The sequence below is a fragment of the Triturus cristatus genome, chromosome 1_2 (assembly GCF_964204655.1).
Source record: "Triturus cristatus chromosome 1_2, aTriCri1.1, whole genome shotgun sequence".
Classification (NCBI taxonomy): Eukaryota; Metazoa; Chordata; class Amphibia; order Caudata; family Salamandridae; genus Triturus; species Triturus cristatus.
Window position 1 is genome coordinate 989,885,141 of NC_140580.1, and position 16,989 is coordinate 989,902,129.

A 16,989-nucleotide genomic window follows, 5' to 3' on the forward strand; every position below is an offset into this window, starting at 1 on the left:
GGTGGGTCAAAGGGGTGGGCAAGACGTGTATCGAACCCCCCTCCGGCGAACGCCTTTCCAACAGGTTTCCTTTCACTTTGTACTTGTGCAGCTCTGCGTTATTACAAATTCCAAAGCCCAAGTGAAATTCTTTGGACTGAATCTTCGTTATGTATGTATGTCAGTCGGCTTGCTTGCTAAGCCAAACTCGCCCCCATCTTTTATACCCCACCACTTTAAAAAGACAACAGCTACCACTGGATATTAATACTGTTTACCTGATGGTGGCTTTGTGGGAAAGTTTAAGTTCAATGCACGAAGCTTAATTTGGTTATGGTGACAACCAAATGAAATAAAGCTATAGGCCAGATTGGTCCACTGGGAAAAGATACTTCAGAAACCATAGGTCTGAATTGTTTATTAAAAAAAGTTACAAGTTTTTAGGCCTGACATACTGATTCTGAAAAGCAGATGTGAAGGTCAATAGGCAATTAAGGGTGGATTGTTATTACTCTGTATTAAAACTGACAGGTTTTGTATTTTGTTACATGAAATCCCACAGATTACCACTGTAAGAACATTTTTGGTGTTGGTTACTCCTCATGAAAAATTTAGGGGTACAAGATTTGCATAGTAATGAATCTTGCTAGAACCTCTTCGGAAAGCCTGGCAGGCATAGGTATCTGCTAAGATATTGTAATAAAAAAACAATAATAATAATAATCCACATTTGTAAAGCGCGAACAATAACCCGTAAGGGTCTCTAGGCGCTGGGGGCCGTCAGGAAGATTAAGCAAGCTATTGCCCAGAGTCACATGGTGCTGGGCTAATCTGCCGCCGGGGATCGAACTGTGATCCCCGGATTCCAGAGTCAGTCACTCTGGCCGCGGCACCAAAGCTCTTCCTCTATAATAAACAAAATTGAAATAAAACATACATTCATGTACTTAAATATACATACAGATAGATACCTTTGGAGCAGCCCTCTGCTGACATCGATCTATCAGAGTATCATTAACACTAGGCGTCTGTAGGAAGGTGGAATCTGACTATATGGTTGCCCCCACTTTTTTCCTGGTGTTTGAATGGTTTTTGACTAGTCTGGCTGGGATCCTGCTATCCAGGACCCCAGCCTATCTGCTTACTCCCTTAAATGATTGGTGTGCATATTAGATGCACTAGTGATTGGATACTGTGTTACCTTATGAGCCCCTAATATATGGTACCTTAGGTACCTAGGGCATTGGTACTTCACAGGCCTACCAGGGGCTGCAGCATGTATTATGCCACCCCTGGGAAGCATTCACAATCTGACACCATAGGCCTGCTACTGCAGCCTGTGTGAGGTAGTGTTAGCACTCCTCACTGAGGTATAGGTTCCTATATCTCACCATACACACACATATATAAACCTATCAGTCACCCCTCTAGCAGGCCCTAACAATCCTGAGGGCAGGGTGCTTGGTTTACTATGTGAGGGGGTGCTTCTGCCTGAGCAGGACCCCTCTGCAGCTAGCAGAGTCTATTCTCTGCTGCTGTTTGTGGATGCGGTTAAACCATATACTCTTAAGTGCATTATAACCTCGCGGTAAATGCTAACTTTGGAATGACTGCATCAAAACATGTCGTGTTTGGTGTCAAACAACTTGGAATCCTACCCCCACACCAGTAACTGGTGTGGGAGTCGGATCCCACCCTTCTAGAGGGGACGACATGTACACACTGTACTACACGGTAGAAATCATATAGAGCCCTGGCATCACAAAATGGATGCCACCAGCACAGACACCGGGCTGCCCTCCTGCTGCTGACCGAAACTCGCAGTGGAGGGAGCCCAACAAAGAGTTTCCTGTCACAGGGAGGAGTCACCACCTCCCAGACAGGATTTAGTGTATTGGAGCTGGGTGGGTGCACTCTTAGAGTGCTTTGAAGTCCTGCACTGGGGGAGCAGTAGGCTCCTCTGTGCATATGCCAGCTCAAACCGGTAAAGGGGCTACCTGTCCCAGCTCTGGCGCGAAACTGGACAAAGGGAAGTGGGTGTAACCACCCACTACCCTGACCCTCCTTGAGGAGCGGTCATAGAGCTAGTCCCTCCCATCTTTTCACCATAAGATACCACACATTGCCAATGCAATTTAGATTACACCTGGACGACGCTCAACTAAGAAGAATCCTGGCCCTTCGACGTTCCACTATCTCTGGAAGACTGAAGAATCTCCCTTGGAGTCAAGGAGTGACTCCCCTGCTTGGCAGGCACCAAAACTCTACAACGCTCCCGGAGCCCGGAGTCCCTGCGTCCCCTGAAGCGGATTTCCTGACCTCTCGACGGCCATTTTGAGTCCCCAGCGAAGCTGTGGCATCTGGACCCCACGAGTGACGAGGAACAGCAATACCAGGGAACCGTGCACTGATTGAGTGCAAGCCCTAAACTACGTCCAACGAAGTTGTGCTTTGAACCACTTGTTGTCCGAGTCCCTAGCAGGTCTAGTACCGAATTTCAGTGGCCTACCCCGTCCCGAGTGACCGTGGGCTGTTAAACTTTTCCTGCAAAGGCGTCTTCGCGGTTGCTTGCCCGTTGGCTAGTAACTCACCTGAAGACCTCCACATCGATTTCAAGGGCTCGCCTGGTTGCTCTTGGCCTGCCCTCACTTACCCTCGCTGGGTAAGTCCATCAGACCTTGCTGCTCTGCACCATTGCCAATCTTCATTCTACACGAGACTTGCAGTTGCCAAGGCTTGTTGGCTCCAATCCGGGTGCCGACACCGTCATCAGCTTCAGACGTCATGGGACCTCCCGAATCCAGCTGCTGGTCATCGTCGAGCCTTCCTGGTCCTCGTGAGCAAAGAGACAAAACACCATCATCGACCTGAAGAGACGCGACAGCTGTGGTCATCCATCTTGCTGGCCACCGGTCACTGGCAAGTGACTCTGAACTCTGTCCCCTCAATTTCTAGGTCTTCTGCAACTCCAATCCATCATCGGATTCGAACGTACACCTCTCCAGTCGCCACAAGCAGCAAGTCTTCAAGGATCTCCATTGAAAACAGCATCGCGACCCGACACCAAAGGACACCTATGCACCCGGCTTCCCTGGGTGAGGTAACTCGTGCACTCCGGTGCCCAAGTGTGTGTTGGCTCTCGAAATACTTACCCTGTAAGTTTCTTGCTTGTTGACTTTTGCGAAGTGCCCTAGAACTGTAAAATACAAACCGCGACATTTGCCATTGAAACGCATTGAAAACCCGCGTGTGTGTTTAGACACTGCACGCGTCTCCTGTGGGCCGATTACTTACCTGCTAACACTGCAGAAGTGAAGCCCCAGCGATTCCCAAGGCCCTAGGCCTCTTACTTTTGCAAGTCGAGTTTGTTAAACCACTATTTTAGTATATGGTCTGGTACGCCCCTAGGGCTACAGCCATATTTGTGCTTAATTTATTGAGAACTGCTGATTTTTGAATGTTTACCTGGCTCTAATCTCAAAGAGATTAGTAGAGTATATTTAGAAATAAATGCATATAAATTTGATATATATACCTGTGTGGTGTCTTCATTTGGTAATTCAAGAGATTATAAGGTAAAACAAGCTGCTTTACATTCCTCAGAGACTTAGCCTGAAGGCTGCTCTCCACAGCTACCACTAGGATAGCTTTCTTTAAAGGTGGTCTTAAACCTATCTACCACAAGAGTCGAATTGGACTGGTGCAAGGTGGCCACTATAACTAGTGACCAGCATATGCCAGGCCAACTTCTCACAGCGTCCATCCATGACCGTGAATGAATGGTTAGTTGTTCGGTCCATATCAGTCACTGGTTCTCCTGACCCGAGAATGGCAGCATTTTCTGATGTTCTCCAGTATCAAAGCTGGTTGGCCAGCTCTATAGCTTTAAAGTTTCTCTTTTTATAGTTCCCTCTCACTTCTTAGCTTTTTTTAAGTTACATTTTTCTCAAGAGGACACTACAGCTTTTAGTGCAGGGCTAACAGATCACTGGTTAGCTGCTCATTTCATCTGCAGTATGCCACATCCCTTGTGTCTACTTCCTCTGAACCAGGCGACCATTTTGGAATGCTGTTGTTCATAGTGTACCATTGTTTTATCATTTCAGGCTAGTCAACACTATCATTTTACATATGGTTGCCATGCTGGGACTTTAAGATGGTACATGGAATTTGTACTGCATTTATTTTGCAGATAGACACTTTGCTGCCTACACTGCAGTCCATAAATAACTGTGTTGCAGTTGGAGGTGGCGAAATGCCCAGAGGCAGCGTGGAGACAGGAGCAAGGTCACATGGGGGCACCCCCTCCACCCACAATAAAAAAAAAAAGAGAATCAGGGCGTTTGGTGGTCCCGTTTGATAAGACGGATGTTGTCTGAGTTCAGTATTGGGGTTTTCAGTTACCAGAACTGGTTCATTTTTTAGGTTTCCTTCAGTCCTGCAAGGTCACCTAAATTTCCCTTCAACGGATTTCTTTTTTTTTTTTTTTTTTTTAACAGTACTTCCTTGACTTCATCATTCAATAAACCCCATTGTTAGACCTCGCCTTCTGACAGTGTTCATCTGGTCTGTTTTCAAAGAGCCATTGGGGGGGCACAATACCTACACTTCCAGTGGGTTTAGGGGGAGGGCATTGCCTGTCACAGAGTTTCTTGTCAATCTCCTTGCCTTGCTTCTTATTCAAGGGCTTTCCTTCCTTTTCTTGGGCTTGTCCTTCCCATGGAGCATAGCTATTTCACCGTCCTTTTGATTGGATGGATGACTTGTATCCTTCCACTGCTTTCATTCAGGAAACCACATTTTTCTTTGCATTGCATCACTCCATAGAAGTACATGCAATTCTCTTCTCTCTCGCTCAGGTGCCGATTCCCCCCTCAGGTGCCCGGCCCCTGGGATTTCTGTGTTGCATCCCTGTACCCCTTCCTTCCCCTGCCCAACTGGGCTTTATTTGTTTTTAAATTCCCCCCCAGCTTCTCCATTGCTCCCCCTCCACTCTAGCGTTGACTGCTCTCCATCTCCTGCTCCTCTGCAGCTTCCCCACCCATCACCATCGAGTTCTCTCTTTTTTTTTTAAAAAGCTTTTTCTTTTTGCCTTATTCTTGAACTTATTGCATTTAAAACCTGCAGCTAAGGCACTCCTTTCTGGCAAAAAAATAAATAAAAAAGGTGCTTTCGCACATTTATGTCTTTTTGAATTAAGCGCTCCAAGATTGTCATCCAGCATCCAGGAATAGTAAATTAAAACAAAGAGAGGACATGGCCTAACGGCTAGAGCAGTCGACCTCAAACCTGGGGAAATCGGGTTAGAGTCTCGGTAGGGATGCTTAACATCATGTGATTCTAGTCAAATCACCTAATCTCCCCGTACCCAACAAAATGAATGGGTCCGTCTGTAACGCAACTGGTGCTCATGTAAAGTCTTCCGATACCTTCGGGTCGAGTTTGCGGCATATAGAACTCCAAAAAGACAAACAATGGCCAGCTCATCAAAACACATGCACACTTGTGTGTGGTGCATATGCACGCTTGTTATGACACGGGTGTACATGTGTCACTGTGCTTTTTAATTTGTGCAGGTGTTGTTCAGCAATGTCACTATGGCAATAGCCATTTTTTGTGTCTGCTGTTGCTGCACAGCATCCAAGCAATTAGGTCTGCATTGGAAATAAGCGGTACGACCTATTTATTAGCTTTGCCAATGCTTGCTGCGATGCTGCGATACATGAAATCATAAAATCTGCCCACCTTTTTTCCGGTTCACAGAAACCTAGTGACCTTAAGGGGGATGGCCCTGGAAATGCAATGCAAAGGCAAACACCCAAAACTTTGTGGCTATCTGCAAACATCTGCTGCAGATATCCCATATTAATCTGCACTTCAAGACGTAACCCTGATGATCCAAGCGTGAGAAGTTCACAAAATGTACAAAGAGCGCATAAAATCGCATAAAAGAAAAAAAAATCTGTTGTGAAATAGCCCAATTTTCCCAGTTCTGTGCATGCAGAATTTATTCAGTGCTAATAATTTGCACGGGCAGAATTAAGGAATGCAGTTGTACACTACAGAAGCATGCAGGCCCTGAATTGCAGGGCCTAAACTGCTGGTTTCGTTTATTGTGTAGTAGGGCACACATCCCTACCATGTGTAGGTACACTCCTATGCATTCTTTGATTTGGATTGTTTATTTAAGAACAGGGCACAGTTTTTCTTTGTTTTTATTTTTTTACTTATTGGTATTCCAATACCAGGATATTTTAGCAGTTCACGGTTTGCAGCAGAGATTTAAAGGGAGACACCTCGTTTCTGGCTCTGCTGGCCATGCTTGGGTGGTCGTTACAATTCCTCTCCAGGCCTGGTGTACTGGCCGTTACCCCGGGTGACTCAGGCTGGAACAACTAGTTTCCCCAAAATTAATGAAAGACCATCTCCCGATGTACCTAGATTTGTAACAGCGGCAGAGCTGGTTAATTAATTGGAGGCGCTTCCGGAAACTTGGCAGCAACCACCGGCGCAGAGGCTGCAGAACCTAGCCGGCCTGTTGGAGCTTCCTGCGGCATACATCAATCTACTCGACGCCGCACACTTCCGAGCGGTGCATCAGCCCTCTCGTGCGCCCACCCTAGAGAGCACTGCGGAGGGATGAGGGGGCGGACAGGCGGCAATTCCCTGGCTGCCATCTCCCCGCCTGCAGAGCCCCCATTAATTACTGGCGTGTGCGCGCGCGTGCAGATAGCTGTGCGCATGCGTGCTAAGTTATGAAAAGAGAAGTGAGTAAAGAAAGACCATGGGCTAGACTCAGTGCACAACATTTGTGCACTACTGCCATAATGGAGAAAATTCGCTTTTGGACCATTTTGCTGCCTGCACAAAAGAAAACAGAGCATATTGATTTAGCTTTAGTCTTTTGCACAAACATTTTTACATCCAAGCCAAAAAAAACCCAAAAACAACAGGGCCTAGAAGAATGTGAATCAATTGCAAACAACGTACAAGGCATCCTTTGCTGAGAAATCATTCATTTATTTTTTAAAGTAAAAGAAGATACCACAAGATTTATAAGTAACATTCATAAAAGCATTGACTAAGCCAAAAGGTCATGTCTTAGGGAATTATTGCCTTTGCCAGTCGTTTTAACAATAGGTTTCTGTTTATACACTGCATAGTTGACATACGCAAAGACTGAATATGTTAACATTTGTAAACTACTTTTGCTTAAGTTCAACTTTGTACTATAATTGGAATTGATATTACTAAGTATTAGCAAAGCCAAGGTGTCTCGGCTCGACGAGGAAGAGCTAATGCGTTTTCCAATGCTTGTCTGGTACAGCTGAGCAGAGTCGCATCTAGGTGTCCACTTGAGTTCTGGGACGGTGTTCATATGGGTAAAAATTGAGAGCTCTGAAGCGGAGGTTGTGTGAGATAGTGGACCATAAGAATGTTCAGAACGCATGCTCATCCAATCCTTGGCCTCTTTCCAGTGCGCACATAGTGATGGTCACATATGTACCATTTGTAAATAACAAAGCTCATTATTTACATCAGATGATTGTTGCTTCTCATTCACATCAAACTGTCAACAAGCACTCACAGAGCCAACAAGTCTGGCTTGTATTAGGCATGTTTGCGGTGTGATGTGTATGGATCCAAATGCTGAAACGTCACAATGAAGCACCTAAAAGCTGGTCAGGCAGCTGTTGTATAATCACAGGAGTGCAGTTCACATGTTTTAAACTATGTTGGTAATTACTTGGGCCAAGCACCTTTTAGAGCCCCCACCGTTTTCATTCCACTTAAAGCACTGCAGCCCCCAATAGGCTTTTGCCCACAGACAGCTAAAAGCCATCTCTTAGGAGAGGACTAATAATTGGGATGTTGTAAAATGGCCGTGATGGACCTGGCTCTTTTTGCAGGGTCACTCCCAGATGAGTGCATTGTGATGCTGAACCCATTTTTTTTGGCATTAGGACTCTGTGCACTTTTCCCTGCTAATCAGTGGTAAATTGCTTGTGACCTCTCCCTAAAACATGGCATATACCAGATAAGTACATTTAATTTATTTGCAAGTCCCTTGTAAACGGAACTCCATGTACCCAGGACCTGGAAACTAAATGCTATTAGGGCCTGCAGCACTCGTCATGCCACCCAATAAAGTAGCCTTTTAAAACATCTCCGGCCTGCCACTGCAGCCTGTAGTGCAGTTTTAAAACTGTCATTTTGACCTGGCAAAACAAACATTACCCCAGTCCTAAATCTTCCTTTTTAATACTTACAAGTCACCCCTCAGGTAGGCCATAAAGGCTCATGGGGCAGGGGGCACTGTATTTAAAATGTAGAATGTGTACTTAAGTTTTACATCTTCTGGCAGTGACAGGAAGATCTCTCTCATTAACTAATACTACATTACCTTGTTACATTTAATAAGTGATAACGTTAGATTGGGAGCAAATAGAGATAGCGTGTGTGCACTCAAATGAATTGTAATTTAAAATCCTCTTTAATCAATCAGATTTAAAGTCACAATTTTGAGCATGCCACTTTTAGAAAGTTGGAAAATTTTTGTCCAACCCATTTGTGCCTTCAGTCGGTGTCCTGGGTCACATGACTGTGAAAGGCTCTACTGTTGGGATTTGGGTATTCCTTCCAGACAATGACACAATGGAGCTTAGGTGTGGACAAGATGGGCCACCCTGACAGGATGAATGAGGAGAGGCTAACCTGCTGCAACTGGACTGGTTGGCCTCTGCTGGAAGAGTTCCTGATTCCCAAGAAGAGCCTGCATTTCCTGGACCCTTGGGTGACATCAGTTTGTGCTTCTGCTAAGAGGAAAATGTGAAATCCTGAAGTTTGGGCTCTACGCAACCGTGAATGTGCGTGCCCGTGTGCGCCAAGACTCTGCCACCCACGACAATTGCCAACATAACGCTTCGGTGAAACATGATCTTCGTTCTACAGAGATGCCCGGAAACGCAAGAACTGCACTTGGCACTACAGCAATGACAGTCCCGGGTGACTGCCTAACCAGCTCCTTGCGCTATTGGAACGAAAATCCACAACACTCTACCTGCGCGCCATGGCCTCCTCTGCCATGAACGGAACTCTACGTGCCGGACTTAGACTATAACTTTTCAGCTGAACTAGCCTGGTCGCTGTATCCGACCCGCCCTCTAGTGTGGTAGGTCTAAACTTGTGACTTTCACCCGGTCTGGTACAACCAGATGACCCCGAGTGGAGTTTTCTGCTTTTAGGCACAATTTCCACTGAAAACTTTAAAACTGAATATCTCCTGTTCTACTGATTGTTTTTTTTTTTTAGGGTATCATTCTACTTATTAAAATTCACTCCATGTTTCGAATTTTTCTTGCATTGTGCTTTCACTTTGTTTTGATTTGTGTGCTTCATAAATACTTTACACATTGCCTCCAAGTTAAGCATGACTGCTCTAGAGCCAGGCTATCAGAGGGTTAAGCAGAGGTTGATTAAGTGACTTTTGTGATTCACAATGACAATACTCCCCCCCACCCTTCAACCACTGTGACCCCCCCAGCCCTGATTGTAGGTCCTAGTGCTCATGGTGTCACAGCACCCCTTTAGAAGTGAAACTCAAGTGTTTGTTCCCTGGTGCAGTTGATAGAAAAGTCCTAAAGATTATTAGCTTCCTAAAGAAACCGATCCAAATATCCTGACCTTCTCTGGGAGTTATCCCACAAAAAGGAGCGCCTGGAAATGAGCAAGGGATGGACAAAAGTGATGCGTCCATGCTCCAGGTGAGAGGCAAATGCAAAAAGAGGAAGAAAAACCCACACTAGCTTACAAATAAAAAAAACCAAATAAATATGACAATAAGACAAACGAAGGTAGGCAATGAGCAGGTAAAGCCACTGTAAGCTAACAATACACCTCGCAACAGACCGCGCAAGGCCTAAAAAGTAGGCAAATTAATTTTGCGCTATGTCATAGTAAGAATTAGTCAAAATGGACATGATCTTAAACTTTGCTTCATTGTTCACATTTTAAAAATGTGGAAAAAGCCTTTGTTCCATTCCTTATATTTGTTTACAAGTACAGTTTGCTCCTGTTTTTTTGATCTGGTATTAACATAGTCATGCAATATGAAGGGGAGCAAAATCTCCAAGCACCAGTCCCTATATCACGAACAGCTAAACGGTGCATAAAAGGCCTTTGCCCCATTTTTGCAGCAGTTCAAAATGTAGGTAAACAGCCCCCAGAAATCACAAGAAAGACCATAAGAAGACTATGTGCTTTTTTGTACCAGGGAAAACCCAATTTAAAACTTAGAGTAATTTGAAATGTATATACCAGAACAAAGAACAGTAGTCATTGTGATGTGCTCTAATCACACAGCAACCACGTTGCTTATCAAGGGGATATCAACCCACTGCAATAAAGGGACAATGCCAGACATGTGAATGCAGGTGATTTAATGAGAAATGCCCATCAACACACCAGGAATGGGAGTAAAAAAACAAGCCAAAGAAAAAATTATTTCATTAAAGCCCCATATTGCGCCAAGTGAACTCGGTGCCAGTGGATCATGAATAGAAGATGTTAACCGAAAATAATTTGTTTATATTTTGGGGCCAAATGATTAATTTTACAGGGCAAATTTTCAAACGTAGTTGTTACATGACCTTGACATTTTCAATTGTTAGAGTAATCAGGAGCATTATTACTTTACAGTAATTCATGTACATGCCTATAAGTAAACTGAGTGTTGGTCCTGTGGAAGAGGTGTGGCGCAGCGGCCAGGGTGCCAGAGTCCGGACCACAGGGTTCACGGTTCGATCCCCAGCCCCAGGTTAGCCCAGCACCACGTGGCTCTGGGTAATAGCTCGCTTAATCTTCCCGAGGGCCCCCAGCGCCGGGACACCTCTCCGGAGGTAGCGGTGCGCTTTACAAATGCTGGTATTTCATTTAATTTCCTGTAAGCTTCAGGATTGACCAGACCTGAAAGCAAGCTTCTGTCCCATAAATTACAGGGCTTCTCCAAGTGTCCAGTCCTGCCATGGCCACCACCGCTTTGTACTGCAATGCACAGCTTGGCGGTTCTGCGTTGTGAGGTGGTATAGGATCTTGCCTGCAGGGATTTAGTACATGAGAGAATAGGAAGAGCAGTTGGAGGAGCGCCGCATCCCGCGAGACTCATCAACAAGCGGCGTCCTTAGCAGCAGCATGGTGCCATCCAACAACAGCGACATTACAGCGACAAAAATAGCACTGGTCCCTGGTGACCTCGGCTGCAGGGTTTCTTCTTCTCTGTCCCTACAGCAGGAGACTGTTACAGCTAGTTTAAGGATAAAGTCAAAGGCCTAAAAAGGAAATTAAACCGATACATAGATTTTATTAAACGGAAAGTGATCATTCCTAGACGCGTGTCTACATTAAAGCCTCTGGAACTATGGGTACGGGGTGAGAGTGAGGGTCCCTTCCAAAGCAAGACACACTCACTCCCCAAGAAGATATGACCCAGAAGGAAGTGATATTGCTGGGCAGATTTTATGGAATGGAAAAAGGGCTTTCCTAGGTTGTGTCTACAGTAAAGCCTTTGGGGCTGTGGGTACAATGCAAGAGCGAGTCTTTTCCAAAGCATGATGCTCCCTGAGGAAATATGACCCAAGTAAAAGCAGCAAGACTGTTCAACCCATCGCACTAAAGCAATGGGGTGAAACAGAATCCCTCAACAAGCACTTACAGGCGGACTAAGAAATTATAAAAGACCAACTGGGTAAAAAAAAAAAATTGAATGCAAAACGTATGTACTGGGAAAAAGAAACTGCTGAGGCAAAACTTCAAAGACTAAAAAGATAAATGGTCCTGATCAGCCAATGATACATTGATAGCATCTATGAAGAGCAGTAAACATCATTTACAATGCATGCGATACAACGCATGCCATTACAACGTGGTCATTACAACGACCGCGTTGTTACATCGCAAACCATTAAAATGCAAGTCGTTACAACGACTTGCTGTAGGGGGCAGAAGGTGTTGGATTTTAAATCCAACACCTTCCCTACTGCTGCACAGACAGGAGTTGGAATAGTAAATTAAACTATTCCAAACTTCAGCGCCCCCCTACAGCAAGTTGTTGTATTGACTTGCGTTGTAATGGTATGTGTAGTAACAACGTTGTCATTGTAATGACCGTGTTGTATGGCATGCGTTGTAAACTAATGTGTTCTAACGTGTGCTCTTCATTAAGAGCAACAGCCATAAAGGGCAACAGCCGCCACACAGAGCAACCGCCACATTGAGTATAAGTCATTACCAAAGTTCAGAATCTTGGCAAGACAAACTTTCCTGACGTAAAACAGTTCTACTGCCATTCCCAATTCAGCAAATCCCTCGTGCCAAACGATCCTTTGGATGAAATTATTCTTTTTAAATATTGTTCCCGGCAGAGATCTCTGTAAATCTCCATCCTTTCTGGTACATCGTGCTCTTACATCTCCACCTCTTCTCCCCTTCGCTAGGCACATCCACAGCGTCATCTTTTAGTTCGCATTTGCAGTTGAGCCCCGACACACCCTTACATTCCCAACGTCTCCTGTACTCACATTTGAGCACCTCAAACCCTCATCCCTCACTCACTCCTAAGTCATGCAATGGTCGTTTTACTTTTCAAAACATTTTACTGAAAATAATTCTCCCTATATTTTTCCCACACCCTCCCTTTGTCTGAATCAACATACCCTTATTCTCTCCATTTTGTTTTCTCTACTCCATTGCCCACATCAATGCTTAATTTGTAAAATTGTAATAAAAAAAATAAAAATGTGCCAGGGCCTTCGTCAGGAGGCCATTGCAGCATACAACACCCATTGCCCCACCAGCGCTGCCACCAGTCGCGGCCCGTGCAGTTAAGCGAGGTGAGGTGGGGCGGGAGGGGGAAGTGGCAAACGACAGAATAAATAAAGCCACTTGCCTTGAGCTCGTTGCATAGTCAATGCGGCGAGCACAATGTAAGTGTTTATTTATTTATTTATTTTCCCCATTTCGTCGTTGGTCACTTCCACCCCACCGCACTTACCTGCACAGGCCGCCATTGGCTGCCGCTGTCATACCAACACAACTACTGACCATCACACTCAAAGTGTGACAATTCAGACTACTCTTTGCCCCCGAAGCTACAAGAATGGCTTGGGCAGCAGGTATTAGTCATTTTTAATGTATATTAAATTAATACACAACTGCTGTTTATCTCATCTCTAAAATAGACTGCGCCACCATGTGGCAGACTGTCATAAGTGCTGGTCCTTTGTTGATGTTGACTACCGGAAACTACAGGCAACAATTACACACTGGCACACCTAGTCGTTTCCTGAAGCTCAGGCCTGTTGCAATACAAAAAGACTCCTAATTTCTTGGTTTCGTTTTAAATTTAACTTAAACTTGCTCTTATTTTAGGATTTGTTTTGGGAGCTTTGCTTACTGGGCATTAGCTTGATCCCAAGATTTTAGAAGCAGTCCTGTTGTTATTGTCCACCCTTTTGCCTGCTATCTGTCAAGTTAATCATCAGCTTGACCTTTCGTTTGGCTGGTATTTTTGCTAAGCTGGAGAGCCAGGGGTTTGGTTCCGCCAAACTGCATTCCTCCATCTTGATTTTACATCCAATCCCTTGCTAACTGGTTAATGTTTTCTTATTGATTACATTAAACTGCAGCGTAAATGCTCGTTTGCATCGTGATTGGGTCTGCAAACGCAATGTCAACAGCTTCAGTTTCCTTTTCTGAACATCAGATTATACCATCTACTTCGCGTATGTGGGCAAGTGAAACATTCATAAAATAAACAAGAAAATATCACAGCCTGCACCACCTCCCTCAAAGAACTAGCAGTTCTCCTTACAATAGAATCTTATCACATTCATTTTGGTTTGGGAGCATAGTAAGGAACAAAGTCTTCCTCACTCACCTTCGTGATGACCTTGTCTACTTCCGTCCCTACTGGGGAGTAGAGGATCTTGGGGTTGGTGGTCATGAGATGGACCAGAAGGTAAAGGTTCCTTTGCTCCTTGTTCGTGAACCCCAATGAGCTCATATTCCCCTGCTTTAGGGCCTCGGGATCGATTGTCCTACAAGATAATGGATCACAGAAAGAGAAAATATTAGAACGAGTGGCGCTTTAGTGACCTGAAGGATGCAAACGCCTGGTACTGGAATCCATTTTCATTTTTTGCTTAACGGGATGTCTTGTGGTACACAGAGGGACAGTGCGTCTTACCATCCGGTCTGGAGGGCATAGATAACTGGCCAAGAGCACACTGAGTTTCCCCAACATAAACTTTACAAAGTAAAACCTGACGGAATTGTGCAGGGAAAGTACTGCAGTTTCTGAGTTTTTGTGGTGGAAGACAAACATGCTGTTTTACTGCATTAACGCCAAGTACAAGGCTTAGACTCTGCATAGGAAAGTGTGAGAAATTGGGTTTTTGGTTGAGGGGGTATGAGCCCTGCTCAAGCAGCAACTACAATCTTTATCAGGGTGAACCTAAATTAACCCATGCTGAAACCCTCTGGAGCTTAGCACAAAATTAGTTCGACTTCCCTTCGAGGCAATGAGTAAAGTATTTATGCAGCACACAAACAGCAATACAGTAAAAACATAACACAATAAAATTTCACAAACAATTTAGAAATATAGAGTGAAATAAATAAAATACCAAAATGATAAAAATGCAATAAGTAGAGCCAAAGTTAATAATTTTAAAAGTTTTTAGTAAAAAGTAGCACCTAAAAGATCAAAGTGTCAACCACAGACACCTAGTAGCATTAGACCGGGGCAAAGTCGAAAGATATGGCAATGAAGCACAGTTCAGATACAAGAGGTGGATTGGGCCCCGTCTCCGGTCCCCCTTTGGACTCAGAAGAAAGTTTGAAGAAAAATGTCTGAGAAGGTAAAGTTCACCGGGGCAGGGCATGCTAATCACAGTCATGTGACCCAGAATACAGGCACCAAATGGTTAGGACAAGAAAATGACAACTTTCTAGAAATGGCATTTTCAGAATTGTATATAAAAATGTTCAGCATATGAAATGTTGCTTTGTATGATGTTTTAATTGTATTGTATGTAATATTGTGTTTTTACTAAAAAAAAAAATTAAAAAAAGATTGCATCACACATAGTTTGTGAATTTTTAATGTTATTACAATTGTATACAATATGTTTTTAATAAAGTAGTTCTTTGTGATAAAACTGGGAGCTGAAAATCGGATATCCTGTTAGAAAAAAGTGGGGTGCTTTATAGGGGATACAATGATTGTATGACTGAATAAAATGATTGGATTATTGCATGTGTCCTAAGGGATAGTCGACCTCAAAACTATTTTCAGAATTGTGCCTGAAAAACTGACTTTACCATTAAACATTATTTTAAATTACACTTCTTTGACACCAAATATAATGTTTAAACCTGTTCCAAAACAAACGTTACAGCTTATTAAATACAATAAGGTAACCCACCGTTATCCTATGGAAGAGGTAGGCCTCGCATGAGTTTTTCACTACTAGAAAACATAAAACTTAAAAGTACATGGCTGACTTTTTAAATACACTGCACCTTGTGCTAAGGGCTGTTTAAGGCTTACCTTAAGGTTGAATTAAATGCATTAAAAATAGGGCTCCCGGTTTTATGGCATTTTTTTTTACATTTCGGTCTGTATTTATCCATATTTATTTTTGGACCATTCCATTAGTATTATCCATATTTATTTTATGTTGTGAGAATAAGTGGAGTAGTAAAATAGTATATTTCCACATTTATTGAACTGATAAACATGCACTCATACATCGATACAAGTCTCGTTTCAGCAAACAAAGTAGCCAAATATAACAAAACCCTACAACCACAGGTAAATATTAACATCATATACAAATATATGTTAATATATGCCTGTATTTAAGGGAATCTCAGCCTGTTTTTTTAACTTCCCATGCTGTCCATCTGCTCAGCTGTTTGCCTGAAATTCATGAAGGACACCATAGAGAGTCACTTAAAGTAAGCACAATTTTCTGTATTTTTCCGCTTCTGAAAATTAATACAGACAGGAAACAGATTGTTTTCTGTATGTATATATCCCATGAGGCACAGGGGCAAGACTGCTTTGCATATAGCCAGGTCTAAACTGTGGTGGCATGGTGAGCAAAGGAATGATGAATTTAACCCAGATCTCTTGATTGGGGGTGAATGTTTTGATTTGTTCTGCATTCCGTCCATCAATTGTGTGTCTTTTGCTTTCTCGCCTTAAGTGCGCAGGGAATGCCCAGACGTGGGTCCCAGGCTCACTGTTCTACTAGATTCAAGTTATCCTGGCTGATGAGGGATTAAACCCCGAAAAAGGTCCTAGGATGCTTGTTTCCGGTCCAGGGAGGACCTGGCTTGGCAGTTCGGGCTGGACTGTTCCATGAGGCACAGGGTCAAGACTGATTTGCATATGGCCAGGTCTAAACTGGGGTGGCATGGTGAGCAAAAGAATGATGGATTTAACCCAGATCTCTTGACTGGGGGGGGGGGGGGGGGGCGGGGTGAATGGTTTGATTTGTTCTACATCCCGTCCATCACTTGTGTGTCTTTTGATCCCAAATACCAGGGAACTTCAAGTGAGAACTTACAAGTTGTGAATAATAATATAAAAGGCAACAGGGCCTCTTGTTCTAAGGATAGCACTGGAGATTGCTAAGAGTAACAGTCTCATCTATTTCCATGTTACATTAGACCGGCTACTCTACATGTGTGGCACAAGTTTTTGGCTAAAGTTACTGTGCTTTGACCATCTACAGGGAGGACATCGAAAGGATTCCACCTTATTCTCCTTTATTTCTAGATGAATTCTGTAGAGATCCTTGAGACTTGATCCTCACAACGGCTTTAGGGATCTGCTGAAATATACATTGCCTTTCACTTCTAGGACAGACTTGCATGGGAAACTCATCAGAAGACACGCTTTTTAATTTCAAGGACTGGACGCCTCCCCTGATAGGCTAGCAAAGC

At 43.8% G+C, this 16,989-nt stretch overlaps 1 protein-coding gene across 1 annotated transcript in view; it reads right to left on the reverse strand.

Moving 5' to 3' along the window:
* ABCA2 (ATP binding cassette subfamily A member 2) overlaps positions 1-16,989 on the reverse strand; it is a 569,797-nt gene that overhangs the window by 252,001 nt on the left and 300,807 nt on the right. Inside the window, exon 10 of the mRNA XM_085611149.1 lies at positions 13,913-14,072. Coding sequence (XP_085467275.1) covers positions 13,913-14,072 — 160 coding nt within the window. The remainder of the gene's footprint in view (positions 1-13,912; positions 14,073-16,989) is intronic.